This window comes from Aspergillus melleus, assembly GCF_016097325.1.
Source record: "Aspergillus melleus strain CBS 546.65 chromosome Unknown contig4, whole genome shotgun sequence".
NCBI classification, from domain to species: Eukaryota; Fungi; Ascomycota; class Eurotiomycetes; order Eurotiales; family Aspergillaceae; genus Aspergillus; species Aspergillus melleus.
The window spans coordinates 3,822,356-3,840,360 of NW_025763373.1; the positions used below are offsets into that span (position 1 = coordinate 3,822,356).

The 18,005-nt window shown below is 52.2% G+C and overlaps 9 protein-coding genes across 11 annotated transcripts; 5 read left to right on the top strand and 4 right to left on the bottom strand.

The window, feature by feature from the left end:
* Positions 1 to 1,174: 1,174 nt before the first annotated feature.
* LDX57_008080 (uncharacterized protein) lies at positions 1,175 to 2,467 on the top strand (the record flags this gene model as incomplete). Its single annotated transcript, XM_046089804.1, has 5 exons — positions 1,175 to 1,219; positions 1,284 to 1,388; positions 1,452 to 1,825; positions 1,898 to 1,965; positions 2,055 to 2,467. 5 exons carry the CDS (start codon positions 1,175 to 1,177, stop codon positions 2,465 to 2,467), a joined length of 1,005 nt encoding a protein of 334 aa, XP_045945776.1.
* A 410-nt stretch (positions 2,468 to 2,877) lies between these two features.
* On the bottom strand, positions 2,878 to 4,422 carry LAP4 (M18 family aminopeptidase; the record flags this gene model as incomplete). Its single annotated transcript, XM_046089805.1, has 1 exon — positions 2,878 to 4,422. The coding sequence occupies one exon, from the start codon at positions 4,420 to 4,422 to the stop codon at positions 2,878 to 2,880; it is 1,545 nt and encodes a 514-aa protein (XP_045945777.1).
* A 333-nt stretch (positions 4,423 to 4,755) lies between these two features.
* On the bottom strand, positions 4,756 to 7,380 carry LDX57_008082 (glycoside hydrolase family 71 protein). 2 transcript variants are annotated; one of them, XM_046089807.1, is made up of 4 exons: positions 6,697 to 7,380; positions 6,206 to 6,285; positions 5,507 to 6,148; positions 4,756 to 5,441 (listed from the first exon to the last, which is right to left on the bottom strand). In XM_046089807.1, exons 1-4 carry the CDS (start codon positions 7,160 to 7,162, stop codon positions 4,836 to 4,838), a joined length of 1,794 nt encoding a protein of 597 aa, XP_045945778.1. In that variant the 5' UTR covers positions 7,163 to 7,380; the 3' UTR covers positions 4,756 to 4,835. The 2 variants fall into 2 exon arrangements, with proteins under 2 accessions (XP_045945778.1, XP_045945779.1); XM_046089806.1 differs by lacking the exon at positions 6,697 to 7,380 and having other exon boundaries at positions 5,507 to 6,425.
* LDX57_008083 (uncharacterized protein) lies at positions 6,682 to 7,530 on the top strand (the record flags this gene model as incomplete). Its single annotated transcript, XM_046089808.1, has 2 exons — positions 6,682 to 6,969; positions 7,234 to 7,530. The coding sequence occupies 2 exons, from the start codon at positions 6,682 to 6,684 to the stop codon at positions 7,528 to 7,530; spliced, it is 585 nt and encodes a 194-aa protein (XP_045945780.1).
* Positions 7,531 to 7,565: 35 nt separating this feature from the next.
* On the top strand, positions 7,566 to 9,456 carry LDX57_008084. Of its 2 annotated transcripts, XM_046089809.1 has the most exons (4): positions 7,566 to 7,806; positions 7,873 to 7,968; positions 8,025 to 8,830; positions 8,900 to 9,456. In XM_046089809.1, the coding sequence occupies exons 1-4, from the start codon at positions 7,641 to 7,643 to the stop codon at positions 9,188 to 9,190; spliced, it is 1,359 nt and encodes a 452-aa protein (XP_045945781.1). In that variant the 5' UTR covers positions 7,566 to 7,640; the 3' UTR covers positions 9,191 to 9,456. The 2 variants fall into 2 exon arrangements, with proteins under 2 accessions (XP_045945781.1, XP_045945782.1); XM_046089810.1 differs by having other exon boundaries at positions 8,025 to 9,456.
* Positions 9,457 to 11,159: 1,703 nt separating this feature from the next.
* Positions 11,160 to 13,480, top strand: hapX (bZIP transcription factor HapX). Its single transcript, XM_046089811.1, has one exon. It carries the CDS (start codon positions 11,327 to 11,329, stop codon positions 12,749 to 12,751), a length of 1,425 nt encoding a protein of 474 aa, XP_045945783.1. The 5' UTR covers positions 11,160 to 11,326; the 3' UTR covers positions 12,752 to 13,480.
* Positions 13,481 to 13,947: 467 nt separating this feature from the next.
* LDX57_008086 (mitofusin complex protein UGO1) lies at positions 13,948 to 15,524 on the bottom strand (the record flags this gene model as incomplete). Its single annotated transcript, XM_046089812.1, has 2 exons — positions 13,948 to 15,057; positions 15,135 to 15,524. 2 exons carry the CDS (start codon positions 15,522 to 15,524, stop codon positions 13,948 to 13,950), a joined length of 1,500 nt encoding a protein of 499 aa, XP_045945784.1.
* Positions 15,525 to 15,845: 321 nt separating this feature from the next.
* On the top strand, positions 15,846 to 16,602 carry YAH1 (ferredoxin family 2Fe-2S iron-sulfur cluster binding protein; the record flags this gene model as incomplete). Its single annotated transcript, XM_046089813.1, has 3 exons — positions 15,846 to 16,114; positions 16,185 to 16,291; positions 16,361 to 16,602. The coding sequence occupies 3 exons, from the start codon at positions 15,846 to 15,848 to the stop codon at positions 16,600 to 16,602; spliced, it is 618 nt and encodes a 205-aa protein (XP_045945785.1).
* A 332-nt stretch (positions 16,603 to 16,934) lies between these two features.
* Positions 16,935 to 17,813, bottom strand: RRP15 (rRNA-processing protein RRP15; the record flags this gene model as incomplete). The annotated part of the gene is made up of 1 exon (XM_046089814.1): positions 16,935 to 17,813. The coding sequence occupies one exon, from the start codon at positions 17,811 to 17,813 to the stop codon at positions 16,935 to 16,937; it is 879 nt and encodes a 292-aa protein (XP_045945786.1).
* Positions 17,814 to 18,005: the final 192 nt, after the last annotated feature.

Genomic DNA, 18,005 nt, shown 5'->3' on the forward strand with positions numbered 1-18,005 from the left:
TCGCCACGATCTGTCCGTCTTATGCACTGTCGGGCAGCTCAAGCAGGAGCTCTTGTACACATCGTATGACAGCCCATGGACTACGCTCATGCATACCAAGGCCAATGCACATGTAGAGTGAACACTGTAGGCCGTCATACATCTTTCTGGCCTGCACGGCCCACCTCCCCTCCTGTGGGAAAGTTTTGGATACATCGTCAATCTATTGACCTCTCCACCCATCCCCCTTCCTTCTGACTGGACCGGATGGTTTCCCTGAGCGGGTGGGCTCTGTTGGAGCCGATCATTGACGTTGAAATCAGCCTTAGTGACCCCAAAGGGCTGGGACCTATCGCCTGATTGTCCGTTGTTGGTGTTGCAGGGGGGCAAGTTTAGTGCCAGGACTCCACAAAAAAAGAAAGAAAAGAAACGAAAAAAAGAAACAGACACACGAAAGAAAAAAAAATCCCGATGAGAGAAAAATAGGGAAAGATAGAGTGAACTGGGCCAGGCATAACCCATGCGCACTGGCTCTATCCATCAATCCTAAATGTGACAGTGGCTTCTATCCATGACTTGCTTATTTGCCCTCTCCCTTGCTTGCTTTTTCCTTTCATACTCTTCCTGGTCTCCTTTCTCTATCTTTTTCGTACATCCTAGTTCCCTGTCCCTGTCCCTGTCGAGGCGTCGCTCCACCAATCCGGAGAAGCAAATGAAACGCTGAGCCAGGGTTCTCACGGCCCAGGTGCCTAGTATTAACTTAATCCCTCATGAAGCCTGGCCGTTTCTGGGACCCTAGGACAAAACGTTTATAACTCTTATCCACTCCGCAGTCGTTCGTGCTTCTTCCCTCCACGAAATGCCACTGAGGTCTTCCATGCTCACACAGTGTCACCTAGACTCGGCGCATGCACGTCTGGTTGGGCTTGAGATTCCGGTGCCTGCCTGCATGAACGTCTAATATTTGACTTTCCTGTCACGATCTCACTCGAGTCGGTCCTTCGTGTCGTGAGGTTCTATCCAAGTCCTCCCAGGAGCAGCAATGTCGAGCCCTGACCACAACACAGTCCTCCCTCGGAGCGACGGCACTACCTATCTGTCGCCGGGGGGAGTTAAAGGGCTATCTATCAGTGTCGTTTTCACCACTCTGGCAACATGTTTTGTCCTTGCCCGCCTGTACACTCGGACCAGACTGATGAACCGGATGGAGTCGAATGACTGGATGATTGTAATCGCCCTGGTAAGACATTGGCGTTGTCCCGCATGATTCACACACAAGAGACATGGCTAACGATCTGAGCCAGATCTTGTCATTTGTCTTCATGGCATTGTTCATCGTGGAGGCCCTCAATGGCGTGGGTATGCATGCTGTAGATATCCCACCACCCATCATGCTCAAACAGATGAAGGTAAGGACATGAGACTCCTATCCTCCATGGTCAAAAGCTCGAGCTCATCCTGGACTTGGACAGGCATTCTGGGTCACCATCCCCTTCTACAACGCCGCATTACTCTGTGCCAAAGCGTCCATTCTCATGCAGTACTGGCGTGTCTTCCCCACGAGACGTATGCGCTGCATTTCGTGGATCATGATCGGCGTGCTGGCCACCTACGGGACGTGGGCCGTCTTGAGTGCCTTTCTCAATTGCATCCCCGTGGCCAAATTCTGGGACCCTTCGCTGCCCGGGTACTGTTTGAGCTCGAAAGGACTCTGGTTCTCGAATGCTTCCATGCACATTGCCACCGACCTTGCCATTTTGCTCATTCCCCTCCCGGCCTTGTATGCACTGGATCTTCCCAGGAGGCAGAAGATCGCCTTGATGTCTATCTTTGCGTTGGGCGGATTGTAAGTTGAAACCCTATCTTCATTTAGCCTCTGCGTTCTCGACCATGTCTAACGACGAATCTCCCCGCCTAGTGTCTGTGTCACAAGCGTTTGCCGTCTCGTCGCTTTGAAGAAGATTGCGGACTCAGATGATCCCACCTGTATGTTCTCACAATACTGACCTACGCATCCATCCACCCATCCATCACGACCACGCAGGACTAACCGAGGAACAATCTCCGTACTATAGACGACAACGTCGACGCGGCAACCTGGTCCGCCATCGAATGCAACACCGGCATCATCTGCGCGTGTCTCCCGACCCTCCGCCCGCTGATCTCTCGCATCCTCCCACATCTGCTCTCGACATTAAGCACCGGCGGCCCGGACTATGGCAACGCGCCCCTGTCGCACGGCCACGCTCCCACATACTGGAACGGCACGGGCACCGTATCCACGACCATCACGGCCATGGACGACCTGGAATACGGGCATTGCACCTCCGACGCCGATCGAGTGTTGACTCTTGCGCCGGGGACCGACGCCAACGGCAAAGAGAAACTCATGCTGAAAGAGGCCAAAACGGCGCAGGAGCTCAAAGAGGCTGCCGTCACGATCGAATCTCGCAATGGATCGTCTTCCTCGTCGTCACCGTCGCGATGATATTGATATGACGGGGAATGAATGGAGCTTCCAACGAAGGGGAGGAGAATTGAAATATGGAAATGACACAAACCACCTAGCATCTTGATATCCACTGACTTTGTTTTCTTATGTTTTCACCCGCTTCAGGGTTCACTGAGTCATACTCGGCTTTACATGATCTTCTCTAACCTCTTTTTTCCTTTCGATTTATATATATACACTGAGAGATATAACATTTAAATATATTAGGATACAACTTGTTTACCAATGAACTAATCAAATGTGAACTAAAAGCTCCAAGTCGAGTGCGCAATTCATACCAGCAATGTTCTAATTGAGTCGTAAATGACCGGTGTGAAATATCTATAGAGAGTTCGTACGTTTATATAGGATAGATATATAACGTCTCTTTGGTAAGGACATGAGAACTAGAAGTCGGCAAATTCCTTGTCGACTTCCTCAAAGTGGTCAAAGAAACCCTTGAAAATCTTCACTCCCAAGCCGGGATCCAAGCTTCCGGTCGTAGCGCGGATGCTGTGCATGCTCAGCTGCGGGATTCCGACATCAATAGCCCTCATGCCAATGCGAGAGCTGGTCATGGGACCGATCGTTCCCCCGCTACGAGAGTCATTGCGGATCTGGAAGACCTGCAGGGTAGAGCCGGTGCGATCGGCGATGCGCTTCATAAAGCCGTAGCTCACGCTGTCTGTCGTCATGTGGCCATTCGAATCGGCAGACACGGCCACGCCCACGTTCAGCCGGGGAGCATGGTTCTCTAGATAGACACCGGCGAAGTTTGGATTGACGGCGTGGATGACGTCCGAGGAGACAAAGAAGCTGTTTGCCACGGTCTGAGACAGAACGTTGGGCCCGTACTCGGGTGCAAAGGCCTCCGTAATGCGCTCGATCACGCTGCTCATGAAATTGGAACGGGCTCCTTGACGCAGCAAGCTACCGATTTCCTCGTCATCAAACATTCCCACCATCTTCACAGAGCCGGTTGACGTGTCGTCGGTCGATGCTAAGAGAGCCTCTTGGGCAGCATAACAGCAGAGTTTGTCATCGATGCGACCGGCGAAAATGAAGTCCTTCTCCAGGCCACCAAGTCGCGCGGGTTGACTGTCGAACAGCTCGAGCTCCCAACTAAGAATGGTGCTATAGTCGGTGATACCAAGCTCACCAGAAATAACTTTGACCAGTTTCTCTGGTTGTGTGGCCGCAAAGGTACCAGGCTTAATACCGCTAGCGGCGTCGGATGACGATGGGGTCTCCTGCGAGAAGAGATCCGAGTTGTCAATGCCGATGATGGGAACCATTTGGGTTTCCTTGTTGAAAGGCGGCTGCGAGGGAGCTCCGAAGTGAGGAGCAAGCGTTGGAATTCGCGCAATTGGCCAGTCCAACTTAACCAGCTTGGACTCGACTTTGCCGCTATTAGGGTTGCGAACCAGTACACGACCACCGATCGAGAGATCTCGATCCCACCAGGTATCACTCAAAGCACCTGCGTACGGAGCAACCCCTAGTTGGACATAACCCGACTTTGTGGGCAACTTTGAGACAGGCTTCAATTTGGCGGTGAGCGCGTCGATGTGGCCGGCGATGATAGCCAAACCATTGCCACTCTGGTAGTCCTTTCCGATCGAGAACGCAATGGAGGCACTGGCGTTCCGGGTAACGTAGTATTTCCCTCCACGCTCCAACTTGGAGGTCCAAGGCTCCCGCTCTGGCAGGCGCTTGTATCCGTTCTTCTCCAGCTGTTTGGTAAAGCCGTCGACCGCGTGGAAGATGGTGGGATTCGTAGTCATGAAATCACAGTATGGTTTAGCATAATCCTCAGGGGAAATTTTCTCAGTGTTTGTACGGGGAGAAACAGAAGGGGTTGAGGTGTATGCAGCTGTTTCTTCCGGCAGCTGGCCAGACAGGCGATAAGCCAAGGAAGAATCCCGGAGACCAAGGACACTTTTCCTGGTCATGATGAGATAGCAGAAAGGGAACAAAACTGAGTAAGTTACGGTGATGGGTACAGTAGGAAGAGATCCAATGGGTGGCAGATACTTAAATGGAAGTAATGCGTGAGTGAGAGAGGAAAGGAGGAGGAATGAGAAAGAGAGAGAGAGAACGGCTGGGGAAGTTGGGGAAGCTTGCCTCGGAGGGGCCGCTTTCGGCTTAGCTCTCCGCAGGCCTCAGGAACCAAACTGATAAGCACGTCATACCCGTCACATGCCCATTCATCTACAAGATGATCACACCGTCACTTGGAACCATCCCTTTCGAAGATCAAAAACCATTCATTGATTGCACGCATATATTCATAGCTCGCTTACGCTAGTTATTCCTCGTCCGTATGATCATCCGATCCTTACCGGTTCCGTAACCCCCAACCCCACTAGCTGCTGGAACCCACGAAAGCATTCCAGTCTACAATGCCACCAACACATTGATCAGTGATAGGAGGACCAGTTGCTGTCGCTACTTCCTGATGATTCCGCTTGATACCGAATTTCACGGGGCCTCGTTGTCCGTAGAACGGTACGGAAAAGTGGTTGAGACCTGGTGTCTTCACCCGGAAGAATGTCGGTGATTCACCTCCGATTTGGGCATATACGTCACTCGGCTGGGTTATGAATGTGCTGAAGAATACCCGATCCTGGGATACTTGACCAGGGGCCAAAACCTGCTGACCCGCACCTGGGTTGTTCCCGGTGGTGCCTTCAGAACTTCCCGCGGAGCTGGGGTTCAATCGGTACCAGTAGACGATCTTGTCTGTGAAAGACATGGGGTACCTTGGATTGTAAAAGCCCGGGGACGCCGACCTCAGCTGACTGTGAGGATCCCTCAAATTGCGGCGGTATGAGTCAATGTAATAAGGCAAGAGTTCCCGCCACGCATCATGTGGATGATTCTGGACATATCGTGCCGCTCCATCGGGTATTCCAGGGTCATAAATTGGTCCGATATAATGGGTTTCCCCATAGTCATTCCAACTTAGGATCTAGATTGGGCAAGATATATGTGTGAGCAAAAGGCCAGACAAGAAATTGACAGAGGGGATCCTACCTGGACAAGCGAAGGCTGCAGCTCCATAACCTGCTGCCATCGATAGTGCCACATATCATCTCCTCGCCAGAGCCAGTTCTTATGCCACTGGGGAAGGTTTGTATAGAACCAAGGGGCAACAGGCATCATATATGGCTTTCCTGCCAGAGCCTTCATCCATGCTATATCACTTGATGTGTTCTTATCGTTGGCTCCAACGGGCCATGCGTCCCAACTGAACGCACCGTCTATCTCGTTCAGAACGCTGCTGATACCTTGCGGCCCCATACTGGTCCAGTTTGGAATAAATGTGCAATTTGTAACACTCCTGATCCTCGGCCAATCACCTGCATTGGCAACTCCTTCAAACGTGGAAACCAGGGGCTTTCCATGAAAGTGGAATTGTGCCTTCCGACTTTTATACGCATTGATGGTGTTGATCACTCTGTCCGCAGGCCACGGACCTCCAGATCCATAGTCGAAAGAAATAAACAAGGAGAAATTGCCAATCCTTTCGGCGGCATCATACGCCGTTTGGAGTACCCGATCAGTATAGTCATCCTGAGGAGCCACATTCAACGCAAACCCGTCAACATGAGCTTTTGAGGCCTCAATTATGTCGGTCTCCCAGTGTTGCGGAGTCATGGAGTATGCATTGCCCACCTAAAAAACCTGTCAATGCAATTTGATAGGATCCTCGAGAACAGGTTTTAAGCTTACAATGAAGTGAGCAAAAACCCTCTGTGGTTCAGATGATGCCGGAGTCCTCGGCGGTTTATATTGGGTCATACCCGGAGATGCTGCAAGCAACGATAGGAACAGGATTTTGGTAAGCATGCTGGTTGCAAATAATTACCAGAAAGAGCAAAAAGAACGCAAGGAAATCAAACGGTATGGAGAGTGATTGCTTCGGAGGCTCGGGGTCATGATTGTTTGGAAAATGAGCGAACGGCCTCTGTTTCAACAAAAAACACAAAGGGGAATTTGATAAATAGATCATATCGAGAAACTGGGCTACGGGACAGGAGATAAATCGGCGCTCAAGGACAGTGATTGGAATTTAACCATCGGTGTGGCATCTGGCAGATCTAGGCAGTGGTATGCAGTAGGTTTGGGGGATAATTGGGGGACAGGTGCTCATCCGCGATCGGATTCCGGCCCTATGCTAAGAGGACAAAGATTACTAGAAGTAAAACATGCAATCAACCCACCTGGAGGAGATGCGGGCGGCGTCGGCCGCTGTTGGGGCTGATGCGGCATCCCTTGGGGAGGCCCCTGAGGCACCTGGCTGGGGCCATTGCTGGTACAGTTATGGCATTGCTGATAGTGATGATGATGATGCTGTTCTTGCTTTTGGTCTTTGGGAAAGACGTGGTTCAGAATGCGATCGAGGTGCTTATGTTTCACCATGGTATCTGCTGGCGGAGAGCCACGAGAGAGAAACCGAAAGTCTGCTGGGAAGAATGAAGGACGAGGGGGATCAAGTATGTGGAACCACAGGGGTTTATGAAGGACAAGAAAACATCGTTCTGGCATCCCTTGGAACGTCACGGCATCCCTGAACAGCTGGCACGAGGCACTTATTGACCCAAAGGCGAAGATGTGACGGATCAGATTCAATGCGCTGGAATCGTACCGTTGGACCGACAGTTGCTGCCCTACACCCACGGCCGACATGCAGCACACTCGAGACTCAATGCGTCATCTCGCTGGTCCATTCGAAAGTTTGACTGAGTTGTGCGATGCAGACTGGTCGCGATGACGCAGCTGTAGAACCTGATAGCTGCATGCTGAACGCCGACGACTCGACGAGGGCCGACGCATTGAAGCCGGAGACATTCACTTCACAGTTTCTTTTGGGAACGAAGTTGAATTTGACAATGTTTACGAATAACCCGAAAGATGCTGGAGAAACCATGGGTCAAAGACCTCTTGCGGGGGAAAGACCCGGACATGGCCAGAAGCTGGTTGTTCCAAGAATGACCGAAGAACGTCGACTTCACCGTGATGTCAGTCAATCCGGGGACGCATCGCCACCGTTATAAAGCGACCATCGCGCTCATTTCTTAGCGTGGGAGTCCTTAAGTTCATATTAAGTTTTGCTCTTCTTCTTGCATTTTCTGATCGACGATATTTTTCTTCTTCTGGTTCCACGATGGCTGTATCTCAGGCTGCCAACATTGCAGAGAAGGTCGTGGGGCATTCGGACAATGCCACCATTGACACCGACATAAGCAATTACGCCAAGGGGGAGTCCGGACAAGAAACGGGGGAGAAGATCAAGGCTACGGTATGGCAGGGCAAGAACACCGTCGAGGTTGGTGAGTAATGGATTTTTAATTGGGTACCAACTGATTATCGGCACACACGGACTGACATGGCGACAGTTGAGATGCCAAAGCCCAGAGTCATTAATGAAGGCGACGTCATCGTCAAGATCACCGGGAGTACAATTTGTGGGAGTGACCTCCATCTTTATCATGGTATGACTTGCCAGCACTTCACCCTGCCAAGTGACCCGAACTCACGCATGTCGCAGGTGTCATTCCTCAGCTTGAGAAAGGGGATGTACTCGGCCACGAATTTTGCGGAGTGGTCGAGAGTGTAGGACCGGCAGCGAAGAAGGTCAAAGTTGGGGATCGCGTGGTGGCAGCTTTCCCCATTGCCTGCGGTGATTGTAACAATTGTCAAAAGCAGCTCACCTCGACCTGCGAAAGGACAAACGAAAACACCATTGAGAATGCCATGTACGGTAAACGCACCTCAGGCATGTTTGGATATAGCCATTTCACTGGTGGATTCGCCGGTGGTCAGGCCGAGTATGTTCGCGTGCCCTACGGCGACGTGAACCTGCTGCAGCTCCCGGATGATGTTCCCGACGAAAAGGGTCTTTATCTGTCGGACGTCCTGGCTACGTCCTATCACTGTGTTGTCGACACCGGGGTTACGACCGGTGACATCGTCGCTGTCTGGGGTGCAGGGCCGATCGGGCAGATGGTCGTGGAGTACAGTTTTGCTCAAGGAGCCAGTCGAGTTATACTGATCGACGGAGGAGAGGCAGCGTGGCGGTTGGATTTCGTGCAATCTAAGAATCCGAAAGTCGAGACGCTCGATTTCAGTCAACTGCCGCGAGGGGAGTCGATCACCTCGCAGCTAAAGAAAATGGTTCCCGGCGGTCCTGATGTCGCCCTGGATTGCGCCGCGGGCGAATATGCCAAAGGATGGGCACACTACTTTGAGATGATGTTGGGAATGGAGACAGACACGTCCGAGTTGTTGAACGAAATGATCACCAGCGTCCGCCCCTTCGGACGCGTTGGTATTACGGGAATCTACGCTGGATACGTAAGTCATCATGCCCTTCCCTTCCGGAACTTCAGCTCGGGATGTCTGACACAAGGGACTCCCCTTTAGACCAACCACTTCAATATCGGAGCCATTATGCAAACCGGCATCCGGTTGATCGGCAACGGCCAGGCGCCCGTGCACAAATACTGGCACCATCTGCTGGAACTTATCCGACGCCAGGACATCAATCCGCTGGACATGGTGACCCATCGCGTGCGCCTGGAGGATATGCCCCAGCTGTATGCTTTGTTCGAGAGACGAGAGCAGGGCCTACAGAAGGCTTTTGTCCAGACCAAGTTCTCGTTCCCTCCGTCTGCCGGGGCGCCGCGGTTGACGGAGCTGCAAGACGTCGTTTAGGGTTTGCACTCTGCAATCGATGCTCACATTATTGCTAATGGCAATACTAATATTTACGCCAGTGACGAAGTAGTGGAGTTTGTATCTTTATTGGGAAAAATTGTCCGAGCGAACCGGTGTATTTCTACTGTCTACGGAGTATGAGTACAGAGTAGTGCAAGGTGTCTGTGTGTGTAGTGAATTAATTTGAACTATCTCTGACATGACGTCAAGTGGAATACCTAAAGGGGCAGTGGGTTCACAAGATGAAAATTTCAATGATAACCCAAGTTCACCGGGACCAGACGGCGATTATCGGTGGAACGTTGAGGAGGTCAGTCTTACGAAGGCAAGGATCAAGAACCTAGTTCTTCTGTTAGTACTTAGTCCGAGGGACAAAACGAGTAACTGCTTTCAATTCGGGATCTGAAAGCCCCCTTGCTCAACGCAAAGCGGCGACGGCACTAGTTTCGCATGGGATGGTTCCCCAAAAACTCCGATTGGAAACCTTAGAAAACAATGCTGTTGACAGTCGAACTCCGACTGTTCTCGAACATGATCCGGTCTGCCTATTCCGACGGCTTTATGATGGCTTTATCAAAAGTCGGTCAACCCAGCGAGTCAGTCGGTCCGGAATTCGCCCAATGGATTCCGTTCATCGGCAAAGACCACCCCAAAAGAGACTCGGGAATTGGAATCACCGCCGGGAGAACCAGCCGTTAACGACGAGTGACTGCCTATTAGTAAATGAAAACTGGAAACAGAATTTTCGCAGGAAGGAGGCCCATCGGACTATGCTAGACCCGGCTAAGGCAAAGAGTCCGCGTTTCCCAATGTTAAATTATTAATTGTTTAATGATCGCCCTGCAAGGATGCCGTGCCCAATGAGGAAAGGCCCGGATCAGATAAGATCAGATGATGGAGGGATTGGCCGTGCCGAGGGAATTCTTTACTCTGTTGGACTTGAACTCTTCACTTTTGCCTCTGGCCTTTCCTCGCTCTTTCGTCGGGTCAAGTGGATTGAGGAAGGCAAGATGGATCCTGTTGTCTCTGCGTACCATTGGCTGGCAACGTTTCCGTTTCTAATCGTCCAGTTGCGCGGGAATGAAGTCAAAATTCAAGAATGAACTCGAGGGAGCAGAGTGCGCCTTGTGTAGAGGCAAATAAACTACGGCTACCAATTTAATGTTTTTGTTCAAGGTCTTAGATTTAGAGCTCTGATTCCATCCTAGCTATCGACTGAACCTGTTGAATGCAGGGGTTCTGGCGGCGATCGCGGGTGAGAATATTTCACACGCACATCCAAAGGGAGGGCACGTAGTACCCACATCCCATCCCGTCGGGTGTCTTGGGAGGAACAGAATTTTCGCGGGCCCATGAACGAAGTCTTGGGAGGTATGCAATCGTGACTCACCGGCTGGGAATTGCACAATGCGTAGGGGAATTGGAGGACAATTCAAGTGATCAAGTCCGTTGTGATGATGATGCAGTACGAGTAATTGGTATACTGGAATAGATGCATTGTAACTACTCTTGAGTCGATACCTACGAAGCAGTTGATTGTACTCCGTATGCATGTAGCTTCCCCAAGGAGGCCATTGATTGATAACTGGCCAGCATCCACGGGTCGACGAATAGGCGGCCCAAGCGAGTCCACTTGCTCCTTCCGAAATCGGGGCGAGCGCACGATAATCTAATCTGATCCGATCGACCTTTTTCCCAGGCGTCTTTCCACTTTTCCCCCTCTTTTCCCCCTTCGCTCGCTTTCCTTCCCTCTTCCCTGCTTCAATCTTCTCTTCGTCGGTCTTCTCGTGCCATCCTTGCTCTGTCAAACAGCCCACGTTCACGGTCGAGCGATTCTTGAGATCGAATTGCTCGCGGAACACCTCACTCCCAGCATTGGCTCCAAAACTCATCTCGCTTACCGGCTTGAGGGAGCGCACATCCGCTCTTCCGGCCGAAGCGATCAAGTGACACCACCAACACCTGGTCCGTTACTTCTGCACTTCTCACCGTCTTCCTTCCTTTCCGCACCTCCCCGTCAGGACATGACCACTAATTGCGCTGCAGACTTCCTCTCGCCTCCCTCGAGAGGATTTCTCTCTCTATCTTCAGGCATCTTAATAATAAAGGATTAATTAATCATAATAATTAAGCATGACCACTCCGGCTCCCTCGATAGCTCCGTTGGCTCCCGCACTGGCCGCCAAGCCTGCGATTTCACCTTCTCCCGGTCCGGGCACACCCGGCTCGATCACCTCCAAGGAATGGGTAATTCCACCACGCCCCAAGCCCGGTCGCAAGCCTGCTACCGATACGCCCCCGACCAAACGGAAAGCCCAGAATCGAGCTGCGCAGAGAGCCTTTCGGGAGCGACGAGCCGCCCGCGTCAACGAACTCGAGGATCAGATCAAGCAGATTGAAGACGAGCATGACATCCATGTACTCGCCTTCAAGGAGCAGATCTCCAACCTGTCCCACGAAGTCGAGCAATGCCGTACTGAGATGTCATGGTGGCGAGACCGCTGCCACGCCCTCGAGAAGGAGGTCTCCGTCGAACGAAGTGCTAAGGAAGCCCTGGTGAAGGAATTCCGCTCCTCTGTCTCCGATCACGCCGCTTCGAGTGATAAGTCTCGGTCCTCGGCCGACCGTGAAGCTCGGGAAAGGGCGCAATCGAGTCATGCCCACGAGGAGCGAGAGGAGGTGCCCCTGGGTTGCAGCAACTGCTCGTCAACTCACTGCCAATGCATCGAGGACGCATTTAGCATGCCAGGTATCGAAACTCGCGATATGAAACGCCCGAGCACTTCGGCGGCCGTCCGACCGGAACCTCAGATCAAGCCTGACCCGGAGGAAATGGAGATTGATTTTACAACGCGGTTTGCGGCGCCTCAAGCCCAGGAAGACACGTCCACGGCCGTTTCGTCGCCCGCGGTCGATCCCTGCGGATTCTGCCAGGACGGAACACCGTGCATTTGCGCCGAGATGGCGGCTCAGGAGGAGCAGCGCGAGCAAAGGAGCTCGTTCGAGACCAACCGACTCGCCCCAATCCAGAACTTGTCCCAGTTCACTCCGCCCCCGTCCGACGGCGACGTTCGCTCGGAGGTGACTCTGCCTCCCATCAGCCAGGCAACCAATCCGTGCGCCAACGGCCCGGGCACCTGCGCCCAATGCATGTCCGACCCGCAACGTACCCTTTTTTGCAAGACGCTGGCGGCATCCCGCTCCGCCAGCGTTGCCTCCTCCGGCTGCTGCGGCGGTAAGGGCGCCGACGGTGGATGCTGTCAGTCCCGGAACTCGAATCCACCTCCCCGGAGCGGATCGACTGTCAATGCCAACTCCGCTAAATCCAAGACCCCATCCTTGACTCTTTCATATTCGGACGCTTTCACGACGCTGTCGCGGCACCCGAACTTCTCTCGGGCCAGCGATGACATCTCCGCATGGCTCCCCAAGCTTCACACGCTACCAAACCCCAAGGACGTTGCCCCGGCGGAGACCTCGCGAGCCGCGATGGAAGTCGAGGCAGCCAGCGTGATGGGTGTTTTGCGATACTTCGACCGGAGATTTGCCGACAAATAATCATGTTTCATTTTCGCTTTCTTTTTTGTTTTGCTTTTACGATGATACCCAAACTTGACTCAAGAATGTCTGAGTTTGTATTATACATTTCATTTGCTCGACTGACGAAGGGAGAGATGCGGTTCTTGTTTTACTCCAGTCTCTCATCTTTCTTCGGGAAACGAGACCTCGAAGCTCCGTCGATTCCTACTTCAGAAAGCACTTCTCGGCAGAGATAAACATGCGGACACACGAGAGTGGAATGAACTCCTCTCGTCTCGTACCAACCTAAATGACTTGGATGGGTGTATGACAGGCGTTCCATGACTTGCACATTCTGTACTTTCTTTTTCCTTGAATGATTTCGGACGAATTTTTTTTTTCTTTCTTCACACAAAAAGGGGCGAAGAACGTTCCACTGAGAACGACCTGCGGGAAACAATCCAGGGCTTCTTGATTTCCTACATTGAACCAAAAGGAGGGAAATATTAGATAGATACGTCCCTCTCTCTACTCTTGCGATCTCGACATTTGATTGGGACTATTTATACATAGATTTAGGTTATGGAATGGAGGACTTTTTCTCTCAGGCTGGCGATTTGACTGACTTCTGTCTTTTGTATTGGATACAGTTATTCACCTTCTATATACATTGGAGGAAATACTATGTCTTCGGATTTTGTGAAATGACATGGGAGATATCGCTCTCTTGGATCTGAATTCCACTATCGTTATTATCATCATTATTATCTCGCCATGAATCTCTACGCGATAACGGAGAGAAGTGGGCGACTGAAAAGGATGTTCAACATGATTTATCCTAAATGCATGTGTGCCATGTACGGAATTCGCGAACGAACGAAAAAGGATTGAATATCAACATAAGCCAGTTACCGAAGCATCGCAAATAAGAGAAAGGATTCCAATGGGAGGGATATTATGTACAGGCTAAATAGATATACCTCCAACGCCGTCACTCCAACTGATCTTGTTATATGTGAAGAACAGGAATGCAGTCCTGACCATACTAGATCAGTACAATAACAGATAAACATCCGACGAAGAGGAGGATAGAGAAAGCGAGAAGAGAGCATGAAGGGAGAGTGTGCGTGCCGGAAATATCAATAGATACACGGAAGAAATGAGATGGGATGTGATGCAGGAGAATGTGTTGTTATAGACAAGTTCCACCCGTCATTTGTCTTACGGGCTTCGCATTAGAATTGTCCACCACTCGTCAACATTTCTTCGTCCCCGGCACCAGCGTTTCCAAGCAGACTGGCGCCCCAGATGCCGGCAATCCCCCACATGCCGATTCTCCAGCCCCGGTAGAGACCCTGGATGCCTTGACCTTGACGTTTGCGCAGAGCAGCGGGTCTCTTGAGTGCTGCCCGTGCTTGCTCCACTTCCGATGGCGTTTGCGTCCCCTCCTCATACACAATCCCCCACATGGTGCCAACAACGCCACGGTATGTCTGGGGAGTGGGGACGATGGTTTCAACTTCCTGAGCCGCCGATGTGGCCGCGCTCGGCGACGCCAGTCCACCCGCAGCCTGTTGTCGCAGACTAGGCGATGTAAAAGTGGCGATCTGTGCGCGGCGGAGAACCGTCTCCAGCGGGAATCGAACGGCCAGCTCCAGGCCCGATCCGAGGAAGGTGAACAGGTTCCACATAGATGGGTTGAGAACGGGGTCAAGCGATAGGTACGATTTCAGCAGAAGTGGGGTGGTAGTGGTGATGAAATTTGGCAGACTGGAGTGAAGGACGGTGATAGGGACTAGATGGGGAGGGATGGTGCAGTTGGGGGTGGGGATTTGTCGGATGGCTCGAAGAAGAGAGCGAGGCCCGTGAGTGACCGGAGTCAGGATAAGGAACGTGCGGGCGGTGTCAATTGGCGACAGGATGATGGCCGACAGGGAAGTCGAGATGAAGGATAGGAGGAGCGTAGCGACCGGTGAAGTCGACGTCAGAATGTCTGCGGTCATGGAAGACGAGATATCTTCCTCCGGTAAGCCAACAATGGCGGATAGCAGGCTCCGAATGAATGTGTTCAACGTTGGGAGGAGCAGGGAATAGATGAATGTCGTGTTGGTGCCCTTCCACGGCGAGGTAGGACCGCTGGTCGACCACAACTGCGATAACACCTCCATGAGGGAGGATTGATTCTTGATGGCCAGAGCATGGCGAGAGGGCGTCGAAGATGGGATGTAACCGCTGCGATCGGTGATATGACGACGAGGCTTTCGAGAGCGGGAACTTGACGGCGAAGAAACGGCAGGGGCCGCAGATGTGAAATAGCTGCTCTCATCGTCCGACGACAACGACTCCTATAGGCGGTACCGGTCGCGCCGTTAGCTATGGGCTCTGCCTCACCCAACAAGAAGGTATTTCATTTGGTACATACATCGTCCTCATCTTCATCATCGTGATACGACGCACCCCGAGCGCTTGCTCCGGATCTCCGTCGTTCGTCCAACGGCCACGGTCCCTCCGAGGAGTCTGGGGCGACATAGGTCTGTAGAATGGTTTTGGCAACGTCGAAAGGCTGCGCCGTCAAGATGCTGGTATAACGCCAGATACCCTGATCCAGAGCATCTCGCAGCCAGCTAGACACCGATGGTGAATTGTCCAGATAATCCGAGTAGTCCAAGTCCGGCAGCAGGTCGCGCGCCGAGCTGCCAAACACCTGGGCCGATGACGCATCTGGAGGGGACGAGGCGTTGGTGACCTCCAGGCCCATGGCAGGCGGGATATAGTACGGGCGCAAAGGATTGGGCCCCTGTGAGGAAGACATGGCGTCGGTAGGTGCAACCCGTCCTCAGTTGGGGGTGTTCAGCTCTGAAGCTCAAAAATAGCTTAGTTGGCGTGGTTCGGGGGGAGTTCGTGCGAGAAGTGGAGGAGGGAAAAAGGCAGGAGGAGTTGGAGCAGCGAATAATTATGTCCGGATTTCCCGCCTTCATTCGGGATTATCTTTTTTTTCTTCTCCGCGCCCTCGCTCTCTCCTCCCCTGTCTCCACTCCTCTTCTCTCCCCTCTATCTCACGTCCTCTCTTATTTCTTCTAATTTTCTTATCTTTTACCTCGATTCATAAACCTACCTCACTGGACTCCTCACCATGTCCCTTTGGAGAGAAACGTGTTTGAATCTGCGACATGTTCCCCGGACGATCCCCGGAGATCGCATGCGTCATGCTCAATCGATGAGGTTCCTCAGCTCGTCCACACGGGCAATTGCTCCCCGTCGACTCGGACTAGACTCAAGGGGACAATCTTTGGCAGCGAAGACCCGGGGGTCCTTCCAAAGGTTGGACTCGGGGCGGCGTAGCTTCTCGGCGACAGCAGGCGTCCACCATGGTCATATCACGCCTCCCAAGCCGGGCGAAGAGTGAGTCATATCCGAATGGCTCTGATATGCAAATAAGGATCGGACTGGTCGCTAACAATAATTGCACCAGAATCAATGTGACTTTCATCGATAAGGACGGGACAAAGGTCGACCTCCAAGTAGCCGAAGGGGACAACTTGTTGGACATTGCGCAAGCCAATGACCTTGAAATGGAAGGTTCGGAGCCCATTTAAAAACCCGTGCGACGAGGTATCGGATTACTGATATTTGAATTCGCGACACTAGGAGCCTGTGGCGGTTCGTGCGCTTGCTCTACGTGCCATGTCATAGTCGAGGACCCCGACATGTTCGATAAGATGGAAGAACCATCCGATGATGAGAACGATATGCTTGACTTGGCATTCGGCCTAACAGAAACGTCCCGCCTGGGTTGTCAAGTTTTGGTGAATAAGGATCTCGACGGATTGGTGGTCCGGTTGCCTTCGATGACTCGGAACTTGCAGGCGAGTGACTTCGAGCAGAAATAAAGCGCCCCTATCAAGGCGTGAGAGCGGGAACTGGGTCCTGAACGACGGGAAATATGTACGATATGGTTGTGCATTTGATGGTAAGGCAGGCAATAGCCACTGGCATTCCATCGGTTGGAGTTGATCTGTTGCGCTTGAAAATAAGACTATAGTATAGGGTATTCTCTCATCTCCAATCTATTTGACAAAAACCTGTAAATAAGAGCGACTTTTGATCCACATGTACATGTTTAAAAAACTCGAGGGGTAAAAAACAATAACCTGAATAAAGCAATACCCTTAAACGCCCCAGTCATGCCTAGTTCGGATCGCAGTAGAGCGAAAGTCGGCCGTCACGCTTCTTCGATATTCAACGGCTTTCCCTTCTTTCCATTGATTAACTCCAGGAAGCCCTGCTTGCTGACCTCGTTGACTGCCTTCTCGCGCTCGCCCATGCCGACGGTGCCCTTTTGTCTTTCGTTCTTGACTGCGGCTTCTCCGCGCACTTGGGCGGCCCGGACGGCGTTGAACAGCTTGACCACACCCCTCTGGGCGGTCTTGCGCAGACGCTTCTCTTCCTCCGCGACAGCGCCCGTCTGACCCCGCTCAACACCCAAGACATCGCGGACTCGGCCGCGATCGAGTTCCTCCTTCTTCTCAGCCCGCAGCTTGGCCCGCGCCTGGTTATCGAGTTTCTCGTCTGCGATTTCGGTACTTGTTTGTTGCGCCGATTTGCTGCGGGATAGGACGGGATCGGCGCGAGCGGAGGTGGGAAGTTTGGTCGAGAGAATTTTGGAGATGGAGGTCGAGAAAGCAGTCGGGTCGTTTCGTTTGGAAAGCGTTTTGCGGTCTGCATTGGGGGCGGTCATCGATACATCGGAGTCGCCATCGTCGTCTGAATCATCCGATGCATCTGATCCCGAAGCATCGTCATTTTCTTCTTCCTCCTCGTCGTTCTCGGGGGATTCGTCGCTGGATTCCGCTTTCGATTTTAACGATGCGCCGGTGGGCTTGGTCGGCTTCTTGGTCGGCTTCTGCTTCTTCGGGGCGACCGCAGTCTCCTCTTCGTCTGAATCGGCCAAATTGACGGCCTTGAAATCGGTGGCAGGCTCGTCCTCTGCCTCGTCGGAGCTGCTGTGATAGTCGCGCTGCTTCTTGAACTTCTTGGACCGGCCAGCTTTTCCTTGGATGCCGTCCAAAACCTTGCGCTTCTTGCCAAAAGCCGGAGCCATGATGAGGAGAGAGTAGTGGATTAACCGACTCTCGTAGTCCGAACTTTGAGTGGGTTTGAATAATGAGAGTTGGAAGATTGATGGGAAGTCACTTTTTCTTTTTTTTCTTTTTTCTTCCGGACGACGAAAGGCGGAAGGGCCCGTTGCCAGCTGTGATTGGCGGGGGTCTCTCCGCATTCCCCTTCGGCCTTT